Source organism: Mus musculus, chromosome 17 (genome assembly GCF_000001635.26).
Source record: "Mus musculus strain C57BL/6J chromosome 17, GRCm38.p6 C57BL/6J".
Taxonomy (NCBI): domain Eukaryota; kingdom Metazoa; phylum Chordata; class Mammalia; order Rodentia; family Muridae; genus Mus; species Mus musculus.
The window spans coordinates 37,265,904-37,289,304 of NC_000083.6; the positions used below are offsets into that span (position 1 = coordinate 37,265,904).

Sequence of the window (23,401 nt, forward strand, 5' to 3'; positions counted from 1 at the left end):
GAAGAAAATGTGTAAATCTTTTCAAATGTTTGGCATAGGAGGCATCCTATGGAAGCAATGAACCACAGAAAACCATAAAATAGAAATTTCACCAATCCTACAGTCAGTTATTCTAAGTATAGATTCTCATTTGTCCCCCTTGGTCACAGCATAAAAATTACTGGAGATTTTTAAAAACTATAGTATATATTTTTTCAAGTGTTTCAATTCCTATTCTATACAAAGGTTGGGCAGAATTAAAATATTCAATCTTTTTAGCTACTCAATGTGACCAGTAGAAAAAGCAATGTACCTAATGCATTTACTAATAAGTATAAATTATATGGTGTCTTAAAATAACATTATTTCCATTCATGACCAAGAGATATTGCTCCTAAAACCCACCTGGGATTACTGTTACCTATGTGTAATGCTCTGAGCTCTCCAGTGCCTTCCATGTTATTTGAAGGTCTAACACACTGTGGTGAACTAGAAGACCCTGCATCACCTTCCTCCTCTATTTGTGCATCTCTCTCTGCTTTTTAATTTCCTGTCTCAACCACACCGACCGCCAATTCAGCACCAGTTCTCCACTGGAGTGAAGGTTCTTGCACTTGTCTACATGTCTACATGGATAATTCCATCATTTTTACTCTAAACTCTGTGTTTTCTATCTCTTATAAACACACACACACACACACACACACACACACACACACGCACACACACAGAGTTGTTGCCCTTCTCTGCTCTGTTGTTATCAATAGATTGGATCTTAATTTGGTGTATTGAGTCTTATTACATATCTCCAACTTAAAAGAAATAACTAGGGAGAAACAAAAATACTTTTTAAATTTTCTCAATACTGTAACCAACCTCAGCATCTAAAACAACACCTATCATTTTTACCTGCCCTCTGTGCGTTTACTGGGCTAAGAGCCTATATTATTACCTAGTCAGTGTTTGATAGCAAACTTCATGAGATCATATTTACTTGTTATCACAGTTTGCATCTACACTTTATCCACAAGATTCCCCTGATCATGATGTTAAATTTAATGATAATTAGAACACATGAAAACAACACACCAAAGACAAGTGATCTATGTCCTAGACTGAGTAAATGACTTTAGCAACAGAGGCATAGTGGTTTTGTCATTTTATTGTCCTGTATGATGTATTCAGATTAGTTGGCCTCAGAAGCAGTATGGAAATTTCACTATATTATCAGTGACTCAACACAGACAGCAAGGAGATGGCTGCCATGCACACACGTGGAGGAGAAATGTTCTCAATTAGCAATAATCTTGCCTTGGATAAACCTCATTGGCTACGATACTGCCACTGTGAAAAGCTAGGAGAAATGTTCTAAATGTAACTGTTGATGGTAGGACATTTCAAGAATCACAAATCATATTAACTGACACACATGGCCAAGGATTTGGGACTATGTACAAGAAATGATGTAAGAAGTATATCCTATTACAGTTCACAAATTATTTTTATCTTTTCTGATAATATATTCACCCCTTTCCACTATAAACACTCCTACATAGTCATGTGTTTATTTAACACCAAATATAACCTAATTTGTTACCAACACTGGAACATAACCTGCTACTTTGATGAATATTGATTTTAACAGATAATTCAGATAAGAGATGAATACTCTAATTCTTTGGTCTTTCTCCCTTCTCCTTATCTCCTCTCTCATTCTTACATGAATGCATATGCCCAACTCTATCACCAGATCCACTAAAGTCTCTCTCTCTCTCTCTCTCTCTCTCTCTCTCTCTCTCTCTCACACACACACACACACACACACATCCTGAATATATTTACAACATATCAAATGCTTGATCACACAGCCTATCCTGAGATCTGAAAGTTTCACGGACACCCAGAGTACACATCCCTCTCCCACAAATCTATAAACAAACCAGGAAAATAAAAGATTTCCAGACAGTGACTTATACAGTGAACCTACTCTGTCTATGGTGTAATTTTCACCACCTGCAATTAAAGATGTCCCCCACTTACCCTCACTCACCCATTGCTGTGGTCTAAACTTCCTTTCAACAGAGGGAAAAAAAATAAGACCCTGTAAATCCATGTGAAGGCACATTACACATAAGCCAAGATTTCAAGAGATAGAGGGTCACTAGGCCCTCTGCACATATGTAACAGTTGCTCAGCTTGGTCTTCTTGTGGGACTCCTAACGGCAGGAGCAGGGGCTGTCTCTGACTCTGTTGTCTGCCTTTGAATTCCTTTTCCCTAACTGGGATGCCTTACCTAGCTTCAGTAGGAGAATATGTGCCTAGTCTTCACTGCAAGTTGAAATGCTAAGGAGGGTTGATATCCATTGGAGGATCCTTTTGTGAGGAGAGAGGGAGGGGAGTGGAAAGGGAGAGATTGGGAAGAAAGGAGAAAGGGGAAACTGTGATAGGGATTTAAAGTATAAAAAAAAACTGAATTAATAATTTTTTAAAAAAGAGTTGAAAAGGTTAGTTCACCTGAGCTACATTGAGATTTTCACACTAGCTTGGCCTATAGGACAACTTGTCTAAGGAAGGATGGGAGTGAGGGATGAAAGAAGGGAGGGGTAAAAGAGAAAGTGAGAGATATAGAAATAGGGGGAAATGAGAGAAATTTTATGCCAGTATTACATCAGTCTAAGCTGCAGTACATACTTTAAAATGGATAGATGAATTTACTTATACTTACAATACTTAATCTCAGCAGATCTCACTTTGTGTTCTGACAGAGGGAAGACCAGAATGAACCCTCTCATACTTTCCCAGCAGCATCTTGGGCATTAACATCTTGGGGTTTTCTCTCCAAGGAATCACTCTGTCCAAATTTCATTTCCCATAAGAATCAAGCCACTCATTTTCTTTTTGTTCTAGTCATTTCATTGATGTTGAAAATAATAACATTTTGGTAAAACCTTTGGCCAATTACAAGAGAGGAAAGGGTGGCAATAATATCAAAGGTGGGGCAGCGCCACAGCAGTTCTTGAGAAATCCAACATATAGTGAATGCAGAAAGTCATGAAACTTAGAGTAATATACTGCAAATTAAAATGACGAGCTTTAAGCTGAGTTCTACTGACACCGTGGATCATTTGTGATCAAACATGGAGTCTGAACCAGGCATGGCATTGCACACCTTTGACCCCAACACTCAGGAGGCAGAGGCAGGAGGATCTCTGTGAGTTCAAGGCCACATCAACTACCAATTGAGTCCAGGACAGATAGGACTAAGAAACCCTGTCTCAAAATATAAAACAAGACAAAACAACATGGAAATTGAGCAATAGGGGTGAGAGTTTGGCTAATTTACCTGTAGGGACTGCTGTTTATATACAGCAAGTGGGCCTATTGAAATACAGCATACCATCTAAACAGTTCATTTATGACATTTGTGACTAATATGATTTCTGAGTGAAAATTGAGTAATCATATTGTCTATGGCAAACCATCAAACTGCTAAAATCAACTTTAGATTCATTAGTCTTTATCTCAATATTTTTGTTTAAATATTGTCCTTGTTTTCTATCTGCCAGAGCTATTTCCCAAATTGCCAACTGTGTTAATGAATCTGCATCCAAGTCAGTTTCCTGTGCCTACACTGATTCCAAGAACTCTTGCTTGGATCCCCAGTGGGATGGGAGGACTTTAGAGCTTGCAAACAAGAAAAACTCAGGGGCTTCCACTCCTAATAACTAAAAGGTTTGACCATAAGACCTCTTGGAACATTTCTTACCAGAGCTCCTCATCTCACTGTGTTACTGAACTCCCTAGCTGAAGACAACCTTGAACTCCTTCCAAAATCCTATATGTCCTGGAGACTGGGTTTATAAGTGTGCACCCCAAGTGATAATTATTGGTAGACCTAACTCATAAAACTTATCCATGGAGTTTGCCTGGGTCTTATTTCCAGAACTCATGTGGCAATTGATAGGACCAGTATCACAAGTTCCAGGGTGTCAGATGCCCACTTCTAGCCTCTGCTGTCACCAGGCATTCATGAGGTGCACATACATAAATATAAGCAAAACATCAGTACACATAAAACAAAACGAAAAAAAAACCGTTTTGTTTGTTTTAGAGAACATACTGATCCTAGAATATTAAAAATGTTCTAGGAAACGTGACATTAAGTACTCAGTGTAGGAGAACAGAGATCAAATCCAAGCCCAGTTTCCAGGTTTAACCCAGCATTGGAGATTCCCCCATTTCCTCTGAGGTTTCACTTCTCTGTAACTCTGTAAACTTTGTCGGGTACTTTTGCCCGGATACTGATGACGCTTCTCCAATTCCCATTCTAATTGGTTGGCGTGTACTTAGCGAATCTAATCAGGGCTACCACGGGAAGGATGGGGTCCTCAAGCAACCGCGCTCTCCTGCACATGGTGGTGGTCTCTTTGGCTGTTACCCAAACAGGTTCTGGTGAGTTCAGGGGTCGGGAAGTAAATAACCTCTAAAGAGAGGATCACGGCATCGGGACCAGGTGCTCGGGGATCCCTTTTCTGCCGGGACCTGAGTTCCGCTCCCTGCCCCACCCCCAACCCAATGCTTGTTCACTGGCCCGGGGTTATCAGGGAAGAGTTCTGAAGTTACCCTGCCTCGCCCCCAGGCTCACATTCACTGCGCTATTTCCACACTGCGGTGTCACGGCCGGGCCGTGGGGAGCCCCAGTATATCTCTGTGGGCTATGTTGACGACGTGCAGTTTCAGCGCTGTGATAGCATTGAGGAAATTCCGAGGATGGAACCTCGTGCACCTTGGATGGAGAAGGAAAGACCAGAGTACTGGAAGGAGCTGAAACTCAAGGTCAAGAATATTGCACAAAGTGCCAGAGCAAACCTTCGGACCCTGCTCCGCTACTACAACCAGAGTGAAGGCGGTGAGTGACCCTAAGCCTGGGTCAGACTCCTTCCTGTCTGTCTACTGCCAAACCAGAGTAGCCCTGGGTGCCAGGTTAGATGTTTGGAGTTGGGCTTCAGAGCTCTCAGAAACCTTTAACCGGTTTCACTTTCAGTTTAGGTCCAAATCCTGTTGGCGGGCGGAGCAGGGTGAGGTGGCTAAGGCTGACACCCTGTTTGTGGCTAGGCTCTCACATCCTGCAGTGGATGGTTTCCTGTGAGGTAGGGCCAGACATGCGCCTTCTTGGAGCCCACTATCAGGCTGCGTATGATGGCTCAGATTACATCACCCTGAATGAAGACCTGAGCTCCTGGACTGCAGTGGACATGGTGTCTCAGATCACGAAGAGCCGTTTAGAGTCAGCTGGCACAGCAGAGTACTTCAGGGCCTATGTGGAGGGAGAGTGCCTGGAGCTGCTCCACAGATTCCTGCGGAATGGCAAGGAGATTCTTCAGCGAGCAGGTATGAGGAACAACTAGGAACCACTTTTAGTAAGCAAAGATAACCCCCTCAAACATACAAGTGAGGCTCTTGATGTCTGGGGAGGGAGGAAATACCAGATCCGCTGGAATACTGCACAAGGAGGAGGAAGAGTGGTACTGGCCTTCCTGATCCAACATCAGAGAGTGACTGTCCCCAGGGCTGACCCTACTTTCAGAACATTTGAATCTGTCCCAGAATGGAAGGAGAAAACACCCTGAGATACACAACCAACCACTTCCATTCAGTCTGCAGCTCATTGTGTACCATGGCCTCTTTCAGGTCTGGTTCTCTCAACACCCCTAATGTCTTTGGAAGTCACACTGCACTAATGCTGTGAGTCTCTGCTCAACCTAATCAGGACTAGAGATGGGAAATGTGAAGCTCCCTACTAGATTTTCTCTTAGGGCTTCTATTGCTACAAAGAAACACCATGGCCAAAAGCAAGTTGGGGAAGAAAGGGTTTATTTGGCTTACCCTTTCAGCACTGTTTGTCATTGAAGAAAGTCAGGACAGAAAGTCAAATAACTGATCTACATGACATGGAGGAGTGCTGCTTCCTGTCTTGCACCCCATGGCTTGCTCAGCCTGCTTTCTTATAGAACCCAGACCTCAAGCCCAGCGATGGAACCACCCACAATGAGTTGGGCCCCACAGCATCAATCACTAATTAAGAAAATGACCTCTAGTCTTGCCTACAATTTGATCTTATGCTGTCATTTTGTTAACGGAGATTCCCTCCTCTCATATAACTTTAGTTTGTGTCAAGTTGACATAAAACTATCCAGTGCACTAACCCTGATTTTAGAACATTCCAAGGAATGGATCATGATAGGTCCCTGGATCCAGACTCCCGTATGGTGCTTACATCCCTCCTGTGCCCTAATTCTGTCCATCCAGAGGATGCTCCTATGATCTCCAATGACTCTCCAAAAATAATGCAAAATACTTGAATTTTCCACCTTTCCCCCACCCAGATCCCCCAAAGGCACATGTGGCCCATCACCCGAGACCCAAAGGTGATGTTACCTTGAGGTGCTGGGCTCTGGGCTTCTACCCTGCTGACATCACCCTGACCTGGCAGAAGGATGAAGAGGACCTGACCCAGGACATGGAGCTTGTGGAAACGAGGCCTTCAGGGGATGGAACCTTCCAGAAGTGGGCAGCTGTGGTGGTGCCTTCTGGAGAGGAGCAGAGATACACATGTTATGTGCACCATGAGGGGCTAACCGAGCCCCTTGCCCTGAAATGGGGTAAGGAAGAGAAGGGTAACAGAGTCAAGGAAAGAAGGAGCCTAGATTAAGATCAGAACTGAGAACTGGGCATCATGACTCTCACCCTCCACTCCTTTCCCAGGAAGATCGTCTCAATCATCTGTCGTCATCATGGTCATCGTTGCTAGTCTGGTTCTCCTGGGAGGTGTGATCACTATTGTTGTGGTGTGCAAGAGGAGGGGTGCAGGTAAGCAAAAGGGTTGACTGAGTCCTTTTTCTCACCTCTGGACTCCAGGTCTTAGTTGGAATTGTTCCTGCCTGTTCACTGGGTAGACATTTGGCCCACCATCTCAAAAGACACAATAGTTTATTTTATGTTATTGTCTATCTATGAGTATATGATGTAGATGCTGTGTTTATAATGTAGGTATACGCTAGTCATATATGTATGTATGTATGTACATACATATGTGTGTATGTGTCCATGTGTATGTTTATGTGTATGTATGTGTAAGCCAGTGGTCAGTACTGTATGTCTCCCTCCATACTTCTTATCTTTTTTTTGAGATAGGATCTTACTAATTTGGTTAGATCAGCTAGCCAGTAAACTCCAGGGATTCTCCTATTTCTGCTTCCCTAGTACTGAGATTATAGATGTGAATCAACCACATGCAGACAGACTCAATATACACAGTTTAGACAACTTACATCTAAATCACAAATAACTAAATGTTAAAAGATCAAATTTCCAAAATTACAATTCTGGGAAAATATTTTTTTGATTCATGTAAAGACTTTTAGCTACATTTTGAAGAGGTGTTTACTTAAGATGCATAAAGTATCAGAGAGGTCTCCTTATTCATGTTTGCATGGGTATAGTAATGAAAGTCACACTGATGTACATTTATGAACAATTAACTAGGAAGAAGTATCACAAACAAATGCTAGCCTTGCCTGAGTCTCTGTGCTGACAATCTGCTGTGCATAGGATCGTGGGAAAGAAAAGACATAATCAGAGTGGAAGGTTCCTGCTGAGAACAGATCCTCCAAAAGACTTTATTACACTTCCTTTATATCTTACATGTTCTACATCCTTCCCTGAGCCTGCAGTCCTAGTTCTATCGGCTTCCCTGGGGCTAGGATTAAGGCTTTTCATAGACTTTCATGGCCCTGCTGCCTCCCTGGCCTCTTACCCACTGTTTTCTTTCCACAGGGGAAAGATGAATCAGTTATACTCAGACTGCCAGTAAGTATGGTGGGATATGGTTCCTGATATGAGATAAGGTGGACAGGAGCCCATGGGGCAACACAGCCAGCTCATCTTGTGGTGTCTGATCAAGTCTCATTTGTTCTGTTAAAGGCAGGAACAGTGATTAAGTTCTGATGCTTCTTTCACCATTTAGAAAGGTAAGAAGTTGCCGGGCCTAACCTGTAGCATGTGGTGGAACAGAGGATAGACCCCTGGGTTATGGGGACTCTAACAATGGGACATTTGAGCTGAGTACTTTAGAGTATCACACCTCCCAGGAAAGTTTGAATTTCTTCTATTTTCTTCCCCAGTATGAAAGAAAGCCTTGCCTTGTGTGGGACTGAGTTTACAGCATGTGTTCTGATCTCTCCTTCTGTACTATAATTCCAAAACCCTCAATGTCTCTTTCTGCAGTTGGCATCTCATGGTGTGTCTCCTGTCAGCACAGTGTGACAAAGTGAGCAGCCCAGGGCATCCCTGAGGACTGAGTCTCCTCTCCATACCTGTGTCTCCTCCTTTTCTCACCTGTACCACAGGGGGATCCAGGACTTCTTCATCCCTTGTGGAACTTTAGGTTTCTATGGGCAGCTTCTTCCCTATTGAAAAATAAGGATGTAGATATAGCTTTATTATTATTATTTTTTTTTTTACCTTCTCGATAAAAGCTGTACTTCATGCTGTTAAAAGTGTAAGATTTGTACATTGGAAAGGAAATAAAACATGAAAACTCACAAACCCCATGTGTTCAATGTGCTCAGTCTTTGTGGGTGGTTCAGGAGAAGGCTGGAGAGCAGAGTGTGGCTGACATTTGACAGCGCTACATCTTCCATGGGCTTGGATGTAGTTATCTCCTCTACCCTTGATCTTCAGAGGAGGAAATGGATTTGAACCATGATGCCATGTGAGTTATATGTAATATCCTGAGCATGGATGAGACCACCTAGGGAATGACTAAGATGAGAAAGGGAATAAGGACTGAGCCCTGAGGACTAACAGTTCTATATTGGCATTTATCTGAAATACAGTGGTAGGTTATATTTTATTTTGTATGGATGTTTTTTCACTTTAATACTTCTAATGCTTTAGAATTTCAAGTATGTAATTTGCTTTTTGTTTTGTTTTTACCGAGGGTTACAAATAGGATTGCTTCAAGTGTCAGTAGAGACTTTGGACTTGGGTATTTTAAACTGTGTCAAGACTGTGATAGACTATGGAGACTTTTGTTATTAGACTAAATACATTTTATATTAAGATATGGCCACAGGGATATGGGCTAAATGGAGTGGAATGTGGTATTTTGAATAAGAATGGCCCACAAAGCTCAAGTATTTTAATATTTGTCCCAAGATGGTAGAACTTGGTAGAGGTTGTTACCTATATAATAAATTCAATTGATCCAAATTAAAGTATGAAGGCAGGTTTATTGAGACTTGTTTCAGGTGGATTCCCTGGGTTCACAGGGGAAGGTCAGTGAAGTCTCATAGCTGGGATGAGTTAGGGTTTTATTTTTTTGTAGAGGAGGGGAGGGAGGCGGTGATATGATAGGGAGGTACTGGGGTAATTGCCTTATTAGGTGAATTTTAGGCCCTTATAGGGTGGCCTTAGGTCCAGTTGAGTACTTTGGAATCCAGAACTAGAGATGGCATTGTTCAGTGTTCTATGAAGGCCTTTGGAAGCATGAGCTCCTGTTCAGAAGAGATGCAGAGGACCTCTTGGCCCATACCATCTTGGCTTTGTCCCCAAACCCCCTGTGTATCAGAACTATATGAGAAGGATTCAGATAGTAGGCCTTGTCCAGGTGCTGGCATTACATACATGTAATCCCAACACTCAGGAGGCAGAGGCAGGCAGATGTCCCAGTTCAAGACCAGCCTGGTCTAGAGAGCCAACTGCAAGATCATCAGGCTACACAGAGAAGTCCTGTCTTGTAAAGAAGATGAAAGAGGAGGAGGAGAATGTGTAAAAATGGTTATGAGATTCCAGCAAAATTGTCAGTTCACTTGTAGTAGCTGGCAATGTTTTTGGAAGGTGACAGTCTGTGGTTGATGAATAAATCTAATAGGCATTTGAAGAATGTTACAAGTTACAAATGAAGGGAAATATGATCGACTATACAGATTATGGAGTTAAAATTATATGATACAAGTACTGGATAGAATTATATTTAGAGGTTTTGAAATATCAGAATTGTGAACTTGGTTAAACAAGAAGTTTATACAAGGAAAAAGTTTGAGGAAGGATGAGAGCTGAAGAAGCAGTTTTTTTTTTTTTTTTTTTTTTTTTTTTTTTTTTTTTTTTTTTTTAGGAAGTGGGTCTGGAGAGATGGCTCAGCAGTTATGTACACTGACTGTTCTAGTGGAATGGAGCCAGTTTTGGTTGTCAGCACCCAGGAAGCAGCTCAAAACCATCTGTAACTTCAGTTTCAGGGAGAGGATGGAAACCCTCTTCTAGTCTACAAAGCACTAGCACTGAACATGGTATACAGACGTAGAGGTAGGCAAAAAAGAAGAAGAAGGAGAAGGAGGAGGAGGAAAAGAAGGAGAAGTGGAAGGAGAAGGAGGAGAAGGAGAAGAAAGAAAGAAAGACAGAGAGGAAGAAAGGAAGAAAGAAAGAGAGGAAGAAAGAAAGAAAGAAAGAAAGAAAGGAAGGAAGGAAGGAAGGAAGGAAGGAAGAGAGAAAGAAAGAGAATACAATCAACCCTCATATAAATAAAAGAAAAAATACTAAGGAAGGAGTAAAGAAATGGATGGATGCAAGATAATTTAAGCCAACCTTAGTTTGCACATTCTCTTTGCATCATCTTGTAAGAATATCAGCTATAGGATTGCAATGAAAAACATAGAGATACAGTAAAATTTATCTAGGTACTATCAAGCAGAAAAGTGAATGACTCATGGGAATGTCTCCACAGGAAACATAATTCACTGAGTCTGTGCCCCATGGATTATCTGAAGTCCCTCCTATTTATCTATGCATCATGATCTATGCCTCCATTATCACCAGGAGCATGCTCATTGTAGTGATGTTAGACAGTTCTCAGAGGCTTCACACACCCACACATTTCTTTCTGGTGAGCCAGGCCTTCCAGGCTCATGTCCACAGTGGTGACCAGAATGCTGGAGGGTTTCCTGTTGGTAAACACCATTCCTGTGAATTGTAGTGAGAACTTTGGTGATTTTCAAAAATACAGAAATGTTATAGTAAAATGTTTTTGTTTTAATCCCAGAAGTTGGGTATGGGGCTGCTTTAGATTGTCCACAGCAGGTAACTATGATTTGCCTTGTGCTCTGGTAGGGGCATGATTTTTCCAGCTGCATTTAGTTTCTGCAAACGTATGGCATTTGGATTCTGGGAACTCTTGAGAGGATATATAAGTGGGAGAGCCCTGTGAACAGCTGCATCTCCCTCTCACACTACTGCTGCTGGTTCCTGATTGCTGCTGTAGTTTGTTGTGATTTGTCAAGTGTTCCTACACAAAGAGTCAAGAAGAAATTAGATATCCTCACAGTGAAGATCACACTTGCTACAAGACACTGGATACCCCTAATCAGCAGGAAGTAGTCTAACAATATGGACACTCCTCTCCCCCCCCTCCATCTTTCTTTCTGTCCTATCTAGTGTTACAGGGTTGGAAGGCATGAGAGTATAGAAAGGCAGTAGAAAAAGGAACCCATAAAGTGGCCAAAAGTCTGGTTACATTGCCTGGCTGCTTGCTCCAGTTCTTCACCTTTAGCTCTCTTTATATAGATGAGTATTTCCTGCTGGCTCTCATGGCATATGATCACTGCCTAGCAATCTGTTACTCCCTATAATACCCACGTCTCATGAGGCCTCAATGGTGCCTGGGGTTGGTGCTCACAGTCTGGGTGTCTGGCTTTATGGAAGATGGATTAGTTGTTGCTCTGACAGCCCAGCTGAGGTTCTGTGGCCCCAACCTAATTGATCACTTTTACTGTGATTTCTCACCTTTGATGGCTTGCTTCGATACCTGAGTGGCCCAGATGACTACATTTGTTCTCTCTGTTATCTTCTTGACTGTCCCATTTGGCTGGTTCTGATCTCCTATGCTCAGATTGTGGTGACAGTGCTGAGAATTCTCTCTGGGGCCAGAAGGACCAAGGCCTTCTTCATATGCCCCTCTCACCTGGCTGTGGTGTCCACACTCTATGGAACACTCATGGGCTTGTACACTGTGCCTTTTGTTGTTCATTCTCAGCTCCTCACCAAGGTCATTGCCCTGCTCTACACAGTGTTCACTCCCGTCTTCAACCCTGTCATCTACACCTTGAAAAACCAGGAGGTGCAGCAGGCACTAAGAAGGCTTCTCTACTGTTAACCAACTGAAATGTGACCTAAGAAGGAGGGCAGTGAAGATTTTCTATGTGACTGTCAGTGTCTTGATTGAATAGTCTCCTACAATGGGCTGGACATGGGGTAATTATGTTAGTTTTCAAAATTCCACTTTAGGTCTCCTGAACTGTGTTCAGGGGGAAATATAGTAGTTAAACAATTTTCTCATGTTAGTTTAAAAGATTATGTAACTACTGTTCACTGCATACAACACAGTGCACTGTAAAGATGTGTACTGAACTGCCATTCTGTAGCCTCTTGATGTATATAGCACTGGTGCGAATGACTAATGAAGGCAAAATTATACAAACAAAACACCAATACAAACATAAATCTAGAACAATGTTCATCTACATTATTGTGGCATGACATTAGTAGAGTTCTTTCCTATTGTGTGTATTTGGTTTGAGCATGGAAACTTGATGGTCAAACTTGCAATTTGCTTTCCCACAAAATGATGTGTCATAAGCAACTCTACACCACACACACACACACACACACACACACACAATATCAACAATAATATATTATTTTAAAAGGAAATCTATAATATAATTTCCATTAAAAGATGGAATAAAATTATATTCTTTCTCATCTTGCTCCTATTAATCTGGGTTATGGTTAGACTCACCAGCTTCCTGACCTCTTACTTGCAATTTAACTTCTGTGAACTCTAAAGTTCCCTTTAACATGATTTGTCAGTGGTTTCCAGGTTCAGGTGGAGGAAGGTTATTAGAGAAAGACCAAAATACTTAAATCCACTACATCTCCCAAATAGGAGATGCAGTAAAACCTTTTAAAATATCAGGGAGCTGTTGTTACTAAACCACTGTTAGGAATTCTAATAATTATCATATGATTGTAGTGTTTGCAATAGATATTCATGCATCAGGAATATGAGTATAAGAAGACAGAGAATAACAAACCCAACATAGTATTTTTTTTCCTATAGATCATTTTATTTGTTACTTGTCTTGTTGCTGTGGCAAAACACCTGCCAAGCAATTTAGGAATGATAGATTCATTTTATTCATGCTTTGAAGGATACAAGACACCAGGATGAGAGAAGCACAGGAGGAAGATGGGGTTACATTGCATCTGTGATCAACAAGCAAAAATAGATGAATAATGATAGCAAGCCTGTTTTTTTTCATTTTTCCCTTTATCATTCCAGGATAATTCTATGGAAGTGATGGTGCCAACCACATTCAATGTGGATCTTTCCTATTCAGTGGAATTCTCCAGAGACATCTTCACAGAAATTGCCAGATTTGTGTTCAATGTGGCTCTAAAGCCATAGCAATCATGTAATTCTCCCATGAGCCACGGTGTTAACTGACTCACTTTGCATGATGTGGGGTGGGATCCTTCCTGATAGTTGATCATATTACTGAGACTACTCCATGTTTAGGATTCTCCTCAATGAACTTTTAACATCCTTATTTCTCAGACTATAAATGAAGGGATTCAGAGTGGGAGTTACGAGAGAATACATGACAGCAGCTACCACCTCCTCAGAGGAACGAGAACTAGATGGGGGCTTCAGGTAGGTAGCAAAGACTGTGCTGTAGAAAAGGAGGACTACAGAGAGGTGGGAACTGCACGTGGACAATGCTTTCCTTTTCCCCTGTGCTGATGGAACCTTAGCCACAGCATAAAAAATACAACCATAAGAACTTACAATGCAGAGAACCGCACTGATTCCTAAAATTCCAACCAAAATTATCACCAGGATTTTATTGAGGTGAGTATCTGAGCAGGAAAGCAATAAGAGAGGCCCAAATTCACAGAAAAAATGAGGAATCTCTTGATTGGTATGGAAATATAACTTAGAGAGCAACAAAGTATGGGTCAGAGACACACAATTAGTTACTCCCCATGACCCACTGACTAGAACCCCACATCTAAAAGGAGTCATGAGAGCTGAGTAGCGCAGTGGATGACAGATAGCGGCATACCTGTCAATAGCCATGACTGCTAGAAGCAGGTTATCCATGTCAGCAAAAACAGCAAAGAAGTACAACTGAGTTAGGCATCCAGAGAATGAGATTGATCCATCTCCAGTCCACAGAGCCTCCAGCATTTTAGGGGCTGTGGTGGTGATGAAGCAAAGATCCACAAATGAGAGCTGACTGAGGAAGAAATACATGGGGGTGTGGAGGTGGACATCAGTGCCAATAGCTAACAAAAGTAGCAGGTTCCCTAAGAGACCCAGCAAGTAGATAACAAGGAAGATGCTAAAGAGGGGCTGCCATTTCTCTGCATCACTAGACAGTCCCAAGAGGATTAATGTAGGAGCCTGACTGCAGTTCATCCCGGGTCTTGTATTTTAAGAAGAAATTGGTATGATGACAATTTTTTCAGTGTAGGCAAGGATTGGCAACAACCCAGTCTTTGTCCTTTGGCAGTGGGTCTCCCTCACAGCATTGATTGAGCAATGGAAACTAGAATAGCAAAGGGAAGGACAAGACTTGGAGTTCATTAAAAATGGCTCCCTAGGGAGACATAAAGACAATTTGTTGAATGGTTTCCAGCAGTTCTCTATGCTATTTACCCATTGTGTTGCATGATAAAATAAGAATTTTCCTGTGAATATTTTTGATTCTGATTTCTTTTAAGACAGAGACTTCATATTAAATACTTAACTTAGTGCTGTGGTGAAAGTGGGATTTCAATAAATTCTCCTGTCCTTCCTGTCCACCATCCTGGTCGCTCCTCCTTTTCAAGCATCTTTAAATTTATTACATTTTAAAAGCAAATTATGTCTTTTTATTGGAGACTCAGAACAGGGAACACCCTACCATTTTCTTTAGGTATGAGTAGTTACATTTTTTAAAAATTTTAATATTTTTTATTACGTATTTTCTTCAATTACATTTCCAATGCTATCCCAAAAGTCCCCCATACCCTCCCCCCCACTTCCCTACCCACCCATTCCCATTTTTTTGGCCCTGGCGTTCCCCTGTACTGGGGCATATAAAGTTTGTGTGTCCAATGGGCCTCTCTTTCCAGTGATGGTACTAGGCCATCTTTTGATACATATGCAGCTAGAGTCAAGAGCTCCGGGGTACTAGTTAGTTTATATTGTTGTTCCACCTATAGGGTTGCAGACCCCTTTAGCTCCTTGGGCACTTTTTCTAGCTCCTCCCTTGGGAGCCCTGTGATCCATCCAATAGCTGACTGTGAGCATCCACTTCTGTGTTTGAGTATTTACATTTTGATCCAACTTTCTTTTCATCTCTTTTGTTGTCTCTACCTGGGAGAAGCTTTTCAAATATCCCACTAGCCAGACAGCCTCTCAAAAGTAGGAACATTCTTGAAGGGTTTTAACATAAAGAAAATAGGCAGGGATGGATTTGTTTCAATCACTGAGTTAATAGAAAGTATAGACAGTTTTATTACAACATAACAATTCCACTTCATCTAAGAATGTATAAGGTATAAAAACTTCTTTGCACTGATTTGTTTCTTATTCATGATTGAGCCAGATTAGGTAAGAGACATGGTCACATTAATTTCTGGAGTCAGACCAGATGTGTTGTAGAAAATAATGGGCTTGGTGTCTTCCATTAATCTCAACCATTAAGAACTTTTAGAAATAGATCGGTAAGATGTTCTTTGGTCTCCAAATGTACTCACCACAACTCAAGCAGTCTCTTCCCTCAGTTTCTGATTGCTGGGGTTAGAATCATGCTGCCATGCTGACCGAGACACTTTTTGCATAATAAGTTGTATTTTATGACATTTCTATTATCCAGCTTACACTGAGACTAAAAAAGACTCTTCCCAGGTCACAGAGTATTAGAATAAGAAAATGTCTGCTCTGTGGACCCAGCAGTCTCTCTCCCTCTTTTTACCTACAAATACCTATGGCTTTAGTTATTTTGAAACCTTGGCTTCTCTGTTACCTATCTAAGCTCATTCTTCAAATATTGAGGATGCTTACTTGTCTCTCTGCTAGGACTACTAATGGGACCATGGTAAATAACTCTTGTGTCCTATCTCCCCAAAAGTCAGGCTGCCTTAAATTATCCTACTCTAAAGTTTCCAGGATGGTTCAGCTCTCCCTATTTTAAGACTCTTTCTTCTCTGTGAAATTAATTCCTGGCATTCCTTCCTATCTAATGAAGTCTTATTTTAAGAGATGGATAATTTTCATCTTATCTGCATAATCAAAACAGAAGTGTTTTCAATGAATATTAAATGTTTTGAGGAATAAGTTGATTGGGAAAGGTTTCCTATTTAATTGTACACTCAGAACTTACTAAAAGGAAGGTAACTTTTAAAATTGCTTTTATCCCTAATATTACAAAGTACCTGAATGGCCTCCTGAGGTACACTGGTAGGAGCAGACATAGCTGTGGGAAGTAGTCCTTCTGGTTCTTTTCATTTAAGACGTGCTGGATTCACTCTGTGTATGTAAAAGAAGAATGAGAACAAGTGTGTCTGGAGCCTGTGTATTTGGGGGGCACAGAGAAAACTACCTTAACTGCACTAGAGTTAGTCAAAGGCTATCATAAGGGAGAGTCCTACAGAAGAGGAACCATACTGGGTGAATATACGATATGTACACCTAAAAATACAAAATTAATGAACTGGAGAAAACTTTTAAGGGGCCTGATGGATTCTAAGCTTTATACCTGGACAGTTTGAGAAATGATGTTATCACTAGTCACTCTGTGAAGGTTGCCTACAAACAACTAAGTGCATTTTCTTTAATAATCATGTATGTTTTTCTGTTTATTAACACAGCAGTTCTTTTTAAAAATTCAGCTCCTCTGAGCAAGGTTATTTATAAATCTTTGGAACATAAAACAGAGCACTTCTAAAAATATATATCAAAAAACCTATTTATCAAATTTTTAAAGCAAAAATAGCATTTGCAATGGTCGAAACTACTGATTTTGTTCAGAACTTTCAATATTTGGGAATTTCAATTTGGCTTTAGATTGTTTAATTAAACATGGTGATGAACTTAGATGAGATGTGGTAATACAGTGCAGAAGTCAAACAGCCTTCACAATCCTCACACATTGTGAGGAGTTCATCTCAAGACCAACTCTGGGAGAACCAAAATTGAAACCTCAGTATTGATGTTTAATGTTGCAGACAGATAACCCTCTACAGAAAAAAAAATTACAGGAAAATTGCAAGTTTACTCCCAATGTATTCACTTACCTGGCTGATTGTTAAGACCACAAGTGACAAAGATTCTCAGGTTTATGTACACAAATTGCACAGGTTGAAAAATATTGGAAGTGACTGCTCACTTGGTTCTTGCCTGAATTTCACCTCCAGAAATCCCTTATGCCATCAACAATTCTGGTGTTTTAACGAGACAGATCTGGAGACATATAAACCCCAAGGGGGCACATCCCCTGGTACTGAGTTGAATGGGTATGAAAATAAACACATTTGCAAAAGAAAGGTTTATTTTAGGGCAATTTCTCTGTGGTCCTCTTTTTTTTTTTTTTTTTTTTTTTTTTTCACAAGCAACATGGGCACTTGCCCTATGAGATACATAAGCTGAGTGCCCAGCTTGGCTACTGCTCTGTAGACACCATGTTGTAGTTTTTAGTAGTACTTTTAGCATAGGGTCCTTCATTTCTCTTAGTCCTCCAAATGTTGTAACTTTTACATTTGTTACATGAACAATTTCACATTTGCTATGCTAAAGTTCAAGTTATTGCAAGTTATCTTTGTATTTGATGACTCAGTCAGACATACTGGGGTCTAATTTGTAGTCCTGTTTAACCCATGGATATTTTCTTTACATTCTTTCCCAATGGCATTTATTCACTGAATGTGGTATTAGGCTACATAGGGACCTTTTCATTGAAGTAGGTGATAGACAATTGAACTTACTCTACTGTACACATTCCTATTTGTCTCTTATTTCATCTCTATGCCCTCTTTCGTTATGTTATTCCCTTTGTTTCCTCTAGAATCTAGATAGCTTTGCTTCTCTTTCAGGTCATATATACATACATGATATTCTGTATCTATATAAAATGTAGATATAATCTAGGAACTCTAACTGCCACTACCTTAATTCAGTTAACATGTTTATTTCTAATTGGAAGGTTTTCATGCATACAACATAATTTTGTTTTTCTTTATAACTGAAAAGATCTAGTCATGTGTGTGTGTGTGTGTGTGTGTGTGATGTAAAATGTTCCTTATCCATTCTTCAGTACATAGACACCTATGTTTGTTTTATTACTTATGTATTGTGAGTAATGTTGTATATTTATGTGCAAGTGTCTATGAGATATGTTGACTTGGAATTTTTTCAGTTCTATCCCTGAGTGGAATTGCTGGGGTAACATAACAAAAATGTTTTCAGTTCACCTCTTAGTGATAAGTGTTGGGGAGGGGAAGATAGTAGCCTGTATGGAGAGTTGGCTTTGGCCTCAATAGCAACCTCAGGTGGCAATTCCTGTTGCCTCTCACAGTTATGCTTTAGTTCAGTAGCCCTTTGCTCAGGGAGGTGTGTAAAGCTCTTTATCTACCTGGTTCAGGAAAAAGTGATGAAGGATTTCAGATTGACTACCTCTCATCCCTCTGATTTAAAGAAATGGTTCAAGAAGAAAAATAAATTGGTTCTTTAGAATTTGAGAAAATTGCTTTTTTTCTCCCAATCTGGTTTGTGAAACTTAATCTACTATATTTCCAAGAGTATACATATATAATTCCTTCTTTTTCTCATTTAAAGAGTGTACTTACACAATAATAACTATATTTTTAGTATTTATTAAATTAATTGTACATGTTTATATGTATGTATGTGTGTATGTATGTATGTATGTATGTATGTATGTATGTATTTAGGTATATATTAGCTACAACATGTGTAGGTTAGGGAACAAGTTTCAAGAGTTGATTCTCTTCTCCTACCATGTGAGTCTCAGGGATTAAATAAGCTAGGCAGGCTTGGTTATAAGTGTCTTTACCCATTGAGCCATCTGTCTAATCCTTTTCTAGCTTTAATTGATTCATTGACTCTGTTGTTTTTCCCAATACATATTGATGTGGCTCCTAAAGAGGAAATAGTGGATATAAAAAGAGATACGTTTTCCTTTGAATGATGTTCTGTGGCCTCATTTCTCAGGCTGTTTATTTCTGGATTGAGTGTTGAGGAAAGAAAAGTATGAAAAACTAAGAATAAAGTCTAATGCAAAATCTAAGTTGGAGATTTTGAATGTGGGTTTAGAAACTCAAAGACACCAGTAGGGATAAACAAAATGACTACAGAAATGTGGCATAGACAAGTGGAAAAGACTCTGGTTCTGCCCTTCACTGATGGCATCCTTAGCTCAGGAGATAATATATGTTCATAGGCAAAACTAATAGAGATGAAGTGCCTGCATGTGGGGAAGCCAATGATCTAAGCTCACTTACACAATCATTGGAACAAGAGAGTTTCAAAACTAAGAGGACATTACAGAACTAGTGAATGACACTGGCCCCACAGAGCAGATGGAGAAGTAACAGCTGTGTGCATAACTCCAAAGTTGATTCCACATCACACTGGCCCAGACAGCTAAAACCTTATGCATACACAAGCTGACACTTATGATGACTTTGTAGCACATAATCACATAACAGTGACAGGACATGACTGTGAGTATGGCCATGGAAGTATAACTACAGAGTGTGAATGCAAAACCCTGCAGTGTGCACTCTATGGGGAAATGTAGGCACTGTACATGAATGACCTACAGATGGACTTTATTGTTGAAAGCACTATCATGGAAATGTAGCAAAGATCCAAGCAGAAGAGCTGTTCCAAGAGGAAATGCCTAAGTGAGCAGAGATGATATTCCAAAGAAATAGCAGCGATAATGAAGACATTGGCAATTAAAATCACCAAGCCTAAAGCCAAAATAAAATTATTTCTACCTCAAACTTTCTGGAAAACCCCATGAGAAAAAAATTCAATCATTAGAGTGAAATTAGCCACATTCCTTCTTGATCTCTGAGAGCAGGATAAACCACAAGGACTGACATTTATAAAATTATAATTTCTGTCATTTACAAATCTAATCCACTTGGTGAGGCCAATTCATGAAGACAGGACCATTAATCCATTATTACAAAGTGTGAATTTTCTTTGTATGCTAAAAACCAATACAGCAATTTACCTGTCTTTCATTCCATGTAAATAATGATTTTTTTTGATAATACACAAATTTAGTAGTTTTTCCTCAGTACTACTTGAGATTTTGTAACTTTTAATTTAAGAAAATTTGGAATTTTACCATTGAGATACAATTATTTTAAACATACTGGAAAATTTTGATTGTGCTTTGAACTCAAAATACCACAAAAATATTATATTAGGCTATTGCTATTTTAATAATTTTCTTTTGTTCTTTTGACTTTTTTTAGTTTAAAAAATTTTTTATTAGGTATTTTCTTTATTTACATTTCAAATGTTATCCCCTTTCCTAGTTTCCCCTCTGAAAATCCCCTATCCTCTTCCCGACTACCCCTGCTCCCCAATCCACCCACTCTCATTCCTGGTCCTGGCATTCCCCTGTACTGGGGCATAGAACCTTCATAGGACCAAGGGCCTCTCCTCCCATTGATGAACAATGAGGCCATCCTCTGCTACATATATAGTTAGAGCCACAAGTTCCATCATGTGTTTTATTTGATTGGTGGTATAGTACCAAGGAGCTCTGAGGGTACTGGTTAGTTCATATTGAAGTTCCTCCTATGGGGTTTCAGTCCCCTTCAGGTCCCTGGGTATTTCCCTGGCTCCTTCAATGGGGACCTTGTGCTCTGTTCAATGGATGACTGTGAGCATCCACTTCTGTATTTGCCAGGCACTGGCAGATTGCAGAAGACAGCTATTTCAGGTTCCTGTCAGCAGGCACTTGTTGACATCTTCCTAGTGACTGGGTTTAGTGGCTGTTTATGGGGTGATACCCAAGTGGGGCAGTCTCTGGATGGTCATTCCTTCAGGCTCTGCTTCGAAGTTTGTCTCTTTAACTCCTTCCATGGGTATTTTGTTCCCCATACTAAGAAAGAAAAAAGTATCCACAGTTTGGTCTTCTTTCTTCTTGAGTTTCATGTGTTTTGCAAATTGTATCTTGGGTATTCTGAGCTTCTGGGCTAATATCCACTTATTAGTGAGTGCATATCATGTCTTTTCTTTTGTGATTGGGTTGCCTCACTCAGGATGATATCCTCCAGATGCATCCATTTGCCTTAGAATTTCATAAATTTATTGTGTAAATGTACCACATTTTCTGTATCCATTTTTCTGTTGAGGGACAAATGGGTTCTTTCCAGCTTCTGGCTATTATAAATAAGGCTGCTATGAACATAGTGGAGAATGTGTCTTCACTACAAGTTGGAATATCTTCTGGATATATGCCCAGGAGAGGTATTGCTGGATCTTCCGATAGTACTATGTCCAATTTTCTTAGGAACCGCCAAACTGATTTCCAGAGTGTTTGTACCAGCTTGCAATCCCACCAGCAATGGAGGAGTGTTCCTCTTTCTCCACATTCTTGCCAGCATGTACTGTCACCTGAGTTTTTGATCTTAACCATTCTGACTGGTATGAGGTGGAATCTTGTAGTCTCCCCTCCCCCAGCCTGAAACCTGCTTGCTCAGGGGTGGAGCTTCCTGCTCATTCGTTCTGCCACGCCCACTGCTGGAACCTGCGTAGCCACACACATGCTCACCTTTCTACTGGACCAGAGATTATTCGGCGGGAATCGGGTCCCCTCCCCCTTCCTTCATAACTAGTGTCGCAACAATAAAATTTGAGCTTTGATCAGAATGAATTTGTCTTAGCTCCGTTTCTTCTTTCACCCCATCTAGATTCCTCTCTTACAGCTCGAGTAGCCATATCAGTCAAACCGTTCATGTTTCGAGCTGCTGGCAGCCACAACAGAATCTCAGGGTTGTTTTGATTTGCATTTTCCTGATGATTATGGATGTTGCAGATTTATTATGTGCTTCTCAGCCATTCAGTATTCCTCAGTAGAGAATTCTTTGTTTAGCTCTATACCCCATTTTTAAAATGTGATTATTTGATTTTCTGGAGTCTTGTTTCTTGAGTTCTTTGTATATATTGGATATTAATCCCCTAACGGATTTAGGATTGGTAAAGATCCTTTCTCAATCTGTTGGTGGTCTTTTTGTCTTTTGATAGTGTCTTTTGCCATATAGAAGCTTTGCAATTTTATGAGGTTCCATTTGTCAATTCTCGATCTTATAGCACAAGCCACTGTTGTTCTGTTCAGGAATTTTTCCACTGTGCCCATATCTTCTAGGCTTTTCCCCACTTTCTTCTCTATAAGTTTCTGTATCTCTGGTTTTATGTGGAGTTCCTTGATCCACTTGGACTTGAGCTTTGAACAAGGAGATAAGAACAGATCGATTTGCATTCTTCTACATAATAACTGCCAGTTAAGCCAGCACCATTTGTTGAAAATGCTGTCTTTTTTCAACTGGATGGTTTTAGCTACTTTGTCAAAGATCAATTGAACATAGGTGTGTGGGTTCATTTCAGGGTCGTCAATTACATTTTATTTAACTATCTGCCTGCCACTGTACCAGTACCATGCAGGTTTTTTTTTTTTTCCTCCACTATTGCTGTGTAGTACAGCTTTAGGTCAGACATGGTGATTCCACAAGAGGTTCTTTTATCATTGAAAGTAGTTTTTGTTATCCTTGTTTTTTTGTTATTACAGATAAATTTGCAAATTGCCCTTTCTTTTTTTTTTTTCCATTTTTATTAGGTATTTACCTCATTTACATTTCCAATGCTATACCAAAAGTCCCCCATACCCACCCACCCCCACTCCCCTACCCACCCACTCCCCCATTTTGGCCCTGGCGTTCCCCTGTACTGGGGCATATAAAGTTTGCGTGTCCAATGGGCCTTTCTTTCCAGTGATGGCCGACTAGGCCATCTTTTGATACATATGCAGCTAGAGTCAAGAGCTCCGGGGTACTGGTTAGTTCATAATGTTGTTCCACCTATAGGGCTGCAGATCCCTTTAGCTCCTTGGCTACTTTCTCTAGCTCCTCCATTGGGAGCCCTGTGATCCATCCATTACCTGACTGTGAGCATCCACTTCTGTGTTTGCTAGGCCCCGGCATAGTCTCACAAGAGACAGCTACATCTGGTTCCTTTCGATAAAATCTTGCTAGTATATGCAATGGTGTCAGCGTTTGA

General features: G+C 40.4%; 2 protein-coding genes and 3 pseudogenes across 2 annotated transcripts; 2 read left to right on the forward strand and 3 right to left on the reverse strand.

Moving 5' to 3' along the window:
• Nucleotides 1–1,172: 1,172 nt before the first annotated feature.
• Nucleotides 1,173–1,335, reverse strand: Gm25104 (annotated as a pseudogene).
• Nucleotides 1,336–4,330: 2,995 nt separating this feature from the next.
• On the forward strand, nt 4,331–8,582 carry H2-M3 (histocompatibility 2, M region locus 3). Its single transcript, NM_013819.2, has 8 exons — nt 4,331–4,431; nt 4,619–4,888; nt 5,095–5,370; nt 6,366–6,641; nt 6,745–6,849; nt 7,816–7,848; nt 7,963–8,009; nt 8,266–8,582. Exons 1-6 carry the CDS (start codon nt 4,359–4,361, stop codon nt 7,824–7,826), a joined length of 1,011 nt encoding a protein of 336 aa, NP_038847.1. The 5' UTR covers nt 4,331–4,358; the 3' UTR covers nt 7,827–7,848; nt 7,963–8,009; nt 8,266–8,582.
• On the forward strand, nt 11,425–12,184 carry Olfr755-ps1 (olfactory receptor 755, pseudogene 1; annotated as a pseudogene).
• Olfr99 (olfactory receptor 99) lies at nt 13,598–14,515 on the reverse strand. The gene has a single exon (NM_146515.2). The coding sequence runs from the start codon at nt 14,513–14,515 to the stop codon at nt 13,598–13,600; it is 918 nt and encodes a 305-aa protein (NP_666726.1).
• Nucleotides 19,214–20,127, reverse strand: Olfr756-ps1 (olfactory receptor 756, pseudogene 1; annotated as a pseudogene).